This window comes from Monoraphidium neglectum (assembly GCF_000611645.1).
Source record: "Monoraphidium neglectum strain SAG 48.87 unplaced genomic scaffold scaffold01279, whole genome shotgun sequence".
In the NCBI taxonomy this organism is placed as follows: Eukaryota; Viridiplantae; Chlorophyta; class Chlorophyceae; order Sphaeropleales; family Selenastraceae; genus Monoraphidium; species Monoraphidium neglectum.
The window spans coordinates 1-6,317 of record NW_014012349.1 but is presented as its reverse complement, the minus strand read 5'-3'; the positions used below and the strand labels follow the sequence as shown (position 1 = coordinate 6,317).

The following is a 6,317-nucleotide window of genomic DNA, read 5'->3' as shown; positions in this document are numbered from 1 at the left end:
ATTTCAATTGTCAATAGTGCTGGGGGTATTGATCTGGTACACCACCCGGCGCTGCGCAACCATTCGCTGCGACCAATGAACCAAGCTGCTGCGCACCAACCAGCGCAAGCGGCCAAGCCCCTGTCAAAGTACTTTGCTTGCTGCCAAAAGCTCCCAGATTGTGTGAACAACAACAATGGACTCGAGACACTTCACACGATACATGTGACAATGTACAAATCCAAGACACTGGTATCTACAGCAGGGCCCTCGCCAGTGCTGCCCCTCCCAAATGCTTGCGAGCTTGCAGACCTACAAGAGCAACACCAAACCGTCCAGAGGAGATAGAAGGAAGCACGCAGTGGGCAAGCGGACTAACGCATAACCACCAACCAAAGGTGGTAAGTCGAATTGCGCAGGGCAGTGCCGGCACGCTGCTGGCTGACAGTCTTTCGCCACACTCGAGTTCTCAATAGCTGATGTACACGCCGCAGCAGCCGCGCGGCCGGCCAAACTTGAACACAGTATCCTTCACCTGCTGCTGTGCACTGTCCTGCTCTTGACCGTTCAGCACGGTGCCCAGTATGGCGTGCGTGCTAGATGGCTGTGCCTGCAGCGAAGCACTGCCCAGGCCCCGACTACGGCTGCTGGCTGCACTTCCTGCGCTCAATGCGCTGCTGCTGCTGCTGCTGCTGCTGCTGCTGTTGAAGCTGCTGCTGTTGAAGCTGCTGCTGTTGTTGTCACTCCAGTCCTGCTGCCCGTCGCTGCAGCTGCTGCCAATCGCCCCACCTTCTCTCGTGCTGCTGTGATCTGCCCTCGTGGCGCACGGCCCCCTGCTGCTGGCCCCACCACACTCCTCATTGCCTCCTGCCGCTACGCGTCCGTGGGCCGGGCGTTCTGGCAGGAACAGCACGTCGGCTACCTCGCGCCCAAAATCCTCCTCGTACACAGTCCGCAGGGGGCGCGTGCCGTCATGCAGCAGCGACCAGTGGAGGGGGCTGGCCTCTCCAACATCCAGCACGGCCAGGCGGCCCTGTGAATTGTTGGACACAAGCGCGAGAGGATAAGGCCCCGGGACTTCAGCCAAGGTCAAGCTGGAAGCTTGCCAGCAGGCGCTGTTGCAGAGTGTGTTGTGACGTCAATCCGTGTCGGGCGGCCTCCTAAAGTCACGCAATGTCTGGCCCTGACACCCCCCAATATGCCCTCACCTCGTAAAACACAATATTTCGGAGGTCCATGGCGCGCGGCTCATATTTCAAGGTGCTGTCTCGCTGGCAGTAGCCAAGCTGGTAGGGAAAGGCCACAGGGTCGAATTGCGGGTACTCGCATGCGTGGAGCAGCACGCCCAAGCCGCCGCTTCCGCCGGTCACTACCGAACTCGCCCCGCCCCCCTCAACCTCGCCATCACCACTGCTGCCGCCAGTCACAAAGAGATGGCCGTGGAACAGGTCATGGCGCGAAAGTGAGGGTGGAAGGGCGCCCAAGAGGCCACGCGATGAGCGCCAAACCACAGGGTCGGCTGCGGCAGAGAAGATAGCAGATAAGAAGCGGGCAACCTCGCCATCGCGCAGCACATGCACCCAGGGGCGTCGTGGTAGGAGGCAGCCTGGCAGTGGGAAAGTGGGCGAGCATGGGAGAGTCTGAAACGCGGTGGCCACTGCAGAACACCTCTGCAATGGGCGAGTTGAGCTGCATCGCAGCAAGGAAGTGCAAAGTTTGCACTTGGCGCAGGCGCTTGCTACTGCTGCAGTACAGCAACAATCCCACCAGCATACGGTGCATGCACGCTGCACGCTGTCTCGGCCCGAACATCCATGCATGCGGCCACCACTGCGTGGCAACCTAGGCGGCACACACCTGCGCATCCCTCTTGTGGCAGCACTACCAGCTCGGGTGCCAGCGCCTCCCGCAAACCATGCAGCCCGCGCTCGGCCACGGCGTTTGCCAGCTGCCACCATGCGGGCGGCGGCTGTGGGCATTCCAGCATGTGGATGCAATCGGCGAGTTCTGCGGCATCCGAGTGCTCAGATTTCCCGCCTGCCGCACCATGGCACACCCCGTGTGTCACGTGCACAGGCGCCTTGAGCATGGTGTGCAGAACGTCGCGCGCTGTGGCCCTGCGGCTGTGTTCAATGGCGCAGCTCTTTGACGCTGTTCGCGCCGAGTTGACGCCGGTGAGTGCAGCGACGGAAGCGACGGCAAATCGCGGCGCTGCGATATGCGAGCAGACATGACGCCATGGATGACTCCTGATTCCACATAGTTTTCGATAATGCTGCATGGTCGGCTGCTGCGTGGGCGCTTGAAAAGAGTCAGATGTAGATCAGAGACCGCTAGCAGCGCATTGATGTGTACATGGAAATCTTTTGCTAGGCCCTCGCCAACCGCGATTTCATATCATAAACCATCGCAGAATCGTTTCGCATGCGTGCTATGCTGCATGCGAACAGCAGGGGGGGGGGGCTGATCCTGGGCTCTTGTTGATGTGTTGTGCCATCAGCCCAACGTGTCCATTCTTCCACATGTTCAAACGCATGAACGACACTGTCAGCTGTACAGCATCTAGTATCGTATCTCAGGGCGTTACCAGGCCAAGACTGGGCTCGTTGTGGCCTGAATGGCTGCTGACTTGGGCGGGCGCGTTTGAAGCAAGTGCACAAGCAAGGGTGGAATGTGCACGCGATCAATCCAGTTCATCATGTCACTGCCATGCTTCTTGAACACAAGTGTTCAGGCCTCGGTTGCCCAATTATAACCATGCGACAACATGTCATTGGCGCGCAATGCGCCGCATGGTTGACTTCGGACACTAAACACAGCGCTCTGCTGTGCTCGTGTGCGCTGCGCGTCACTGGCCAACCAGCCGAATTCAAACTTCACGATCCGCAAAACATATTGTGTGATTGCGACGGTGAATGAACACAAATCACGCCAACACGAGGATTTTTCTCAAAAGTCAATTCCGCCGAAGCTGACCGTCCCTCCCGACGACCCCGGCCCTGATCCACATCCATTTTCTGGAGTTGGTGTTATTCAATCACAAGTCATACATAAAAAAGATCGCAAAGCCACCTCAGGTCTGCTCAAACATGGGGGGCTGTGCGAGCAGCAAGCTCACGGCGGGCACGCAAGAGGAGTTGATCGCACGTGAGCTTGTATTGCTGATCACGGCCTTGTGGAGCTGGGTTGCGGGGTAGAATCCGCCACACGCAATCGACAGTCTGGGCAACTGCTGCCCCATGTGAGCTTGCGGGCTCATGAGGAAGCCATATTGCACCAAACAGCGTGCGGATTTATCTGGAATGGGGGCGTCATGGGAGGCCGAGCCGCGCACCCGCCACTGACCGAGCGCTCAACGATGCTGTGACGCGGCTCGCAGCGCCCGACAAGAGCTCTTCGACGCGCGCCCGGCGGCTCTCCGTGCACATACATGCGGAGGCAAAGGTAAAAGATCCAGCACAGACCGCATCGCATGGCTCGCCTGGTGAAGTTTGAATGGAGCACGCAGCTTCTCGGTGTCACACTGTCCGACTGCCTTAGCCTCCCTTGGTCCATCCACAGGGGCAGCCACGCTCCTCCCGGAACCCTACCACAGCAATCACAGCACATGCTGGGGCTGCTCGGACGGGTGGTGGAGGCGGTGGCGGCGGCGGTGGGGGTGGCGGCGGTGGTGGTGGCCTGGATGGGAGTGGCGGCCTGGAGGGCAGCGGCGCTGCGCGCAGGGCGCCCGCGTCGCCCGCGGCTGGCGAGCAGCCCGTAACTTCCAAGCAAGTCCTGGCGCGCAACAGCGGCACGCGCTCGCGGCGGCTGTCCTTCGTCACAAACGAGGTGAGGCGCTGGCTGCATGGCTGACGTTGGGGCGCGGTCAAGAGCAGGGCGCCGCTGTTTTCGACTGGATTCCCTCGTCCCGGCGGGGCAACCATCAGTGCCATGAGATGCAGCGTTGAAGCTGCGTTGTTACTATGCGTCGAAGCGCCACACAGCGGCAGCAAGGCCTGTTGCCGTGCTATCCTAGCAGCGCGCCGTGCCGCAGACAAAGAGCGGCAACAACAGGGGTGACCGTCCGTGTGCGCTGCCAACCAGGATCCACCTCGCTCGCGGCCGCATGATAGCAACACTCCCATTGACCGACGTTTGCGGCCTGGGCTTGATCAAACAACACACCACAGAAGGATGTGATGGCCAACATGGGCAGCGGGCTCGAGGAAGACCCCTGCGGCGCCGACGGGGACGCGGCCGAGGCCGCTCACGCCCCGCCCCCATGCGGCGCGCATGCGGCGCCGCGCTCGCAGCGCGCCGTGGGCATGTCCGTCGCTTGCATGAGCCGCGCAGGCTGCGAGCCCGCCTACAAGAAGACCAATCAGGACAGCTGCTTTGCGTTTGAGAAGTTTGTCAGTGAGGAGGAGAGCCTCTTTGGCACCATGGACGGCCACGGGCCCCAGGGTGCGCCACGCATGTGTCATATGGCACTTGGTTGAACGCGCCCCGTCGTACGCATGGGGCTGTTGCGCGGCCCCCGAGCCGCGGTCTCGGCCCCGCCCTCCAAGGCAAACGGCGATCCCCCTCAGCAGCCACCCTCACGATCCGCGCCCGTCGCCCCCCAAACACCTGGCGCCCCTCCATGCACCCATCGCACCCGCCAGGCCACCTGGTGTCTGCATTCGTGAAGCAAAACCTGCCCGTCCTCCTGGCCAACCGCCTCGCGTCCGGCGCGCCCCCGCCGCGCGCCCTGGCGGAGGGCTTCCTGGAGGTTGACGCGCGGCTGGGGGCCAGCCGCGTCGACGTGGAGTTCAGCGGCTCAACATGCGTGGTCGCACACGTTCGGGTGCGCGCGGAGGCGGGGCGGGTTGGAGGGCACTTTTCGGAGGGCGGCCCGGGCGGCCCGGCGGCCCGGCGTGGGCACGGGTGCAAGGCGCCCGCGATCCTCTGGGGTTGTGGGGCGGCCTGCGCGCGATCTGGCGGCGGTGAATCACCACATCGCCCCTCACATGAGGCTCCCGCACCTGAGACCACCCCATTGGGTGCACCCTCCTCCCGGCGGCGGCATCCTCCCTCCCTCTGCGCGGCCGCCGCCCCCGCAGGGCTTCCAGCTGACCACGGCCTGGGTGGGCGACTCGCGCTGCGTGCTGGGCCGCGCGGCGCCGTCTGGCGGGCGCCTGGAGGCGGTGGAGCTGACCGCGGACCACAAGCCCACCAACCCGCGGGAGAAGGAGCGCATCCTGCGCAGCCAGGGGCGCGTGGAGAGGTGCGGCCGCAGACTCCCCGGCCGCGTGCCGGCCCGCGCGCTCCCGATGCGGCATGCAATCGCGCCACTGCCGGCAGCAGCGCTGCCCTCTTGCTCGCGGCGGCTTTAAGGGGGGCCTGCGGAAACCCCTGCGCAAAACCCGATTCGTCGTTGACGACACGCCCACCCCCCCCTCATCCCATAAAGGCTGGTGGACGAGGCGGGCGCGCCAGTGGGCCCCTTCCGCGTGTGGCTGCAGTACGCCTGGGTGCCCGGCCTGGCCATGAGCCGCGCGCTGGGGGACCAGCTGGCGCACCAGGTGTGCTGCCTCCCACCCTGCTGCCTGCGCCTCACTCTCGTGTTGCTCGTTCGTGGATGCTGGGGCCGGAGAGGGCTGCGGCAGCATCCTTGCTTGGGGCGTCACGATTCACGCTGCACAATCTTTCATGGGGGCGCAGCCGGAGCGCCTCCGGCAGCCCAAGGGTCGGCTGCTCTCCTGCGACCTGGCCGGCCTCGCTGCGCGCCACGCCTTCACGCGCGGCATTGCACTCTGCAACCCCAGGTGGGGGTGTCGTCTGAGCCAGAGTGCTGCGAGCTGACGCTGACACCTCGTGACGTGTTCATCGTGCTGGCCTCGGGTGAGCTGGAAACCCTGGGCCCGCCTGCTAGCCAGCCGGAAAGGGGCGGGGCGCGCGGCGAACGCAATACACGACTGCCGGAGAAATATTCTGAAGAAGAATGAAGCAGCTGCTCTGCTTCGACCGCTGGGGGCTGCCTGCTGGACCCTGCTGCTACCCTGTCCCTGCCTGTGGGAGCCGCTACGTATGGCTGGGTCCTTGCTGCTCCCTCAGACGGCGTGTGGGAATTTGTCAGCAGCCAGGAGGCGGTGGACATTGTGGGCCGCCACGAGAGCACAGAGGAGGCGTGCCGCGCGGTAAGAGGCCGGCCGCAGGCGCTGCGGATGTTGTTCGACATCCCCGAGCCGGCTACGTGCAGCCGGATGCCCGCCTTTGCACTTGTGCAGCTTGGAGCACTGACCTGCGATTGCGTGTCATGCGTGCCGCACCCGCCCTGGCTGACCCCTGAACCCGTACCCCTCAACTCCTGCTTGCTC

General features: G+C 63.7%; 1 protein-coding gene across 1 annotated transcript; it reads left to right on the top strand.

Moving 5' to 3' along the window:
* Nucleotides 1–3,068: 3,068 nt before the first annotated feature.
* Nucleotides 3,069–6,137, top strand: MNEG_7300 (hypothetical protein; the record flags this gene model as incomplete). The annotated part of the gene is made up of 8 exons (XM_014044225.1): nucleotides 3,069–3,126; nucleotides 3,575–3,807; nucleotides 4,149–4,422; nucleotides 4,623–4,804; nucleotides 5,061–5,224; nucleotides 5,411–5,522; nucleotides 5,766–5,841; nucleotides 6,055–6,137. Coding segments are annotated over 8 exons (1,182 nt in total), but the record flags the coding sequence as incomplete, so codon positions are not given.
* Nucleotides 6,138–6,317: the final 180 nt, after the last annotated feature.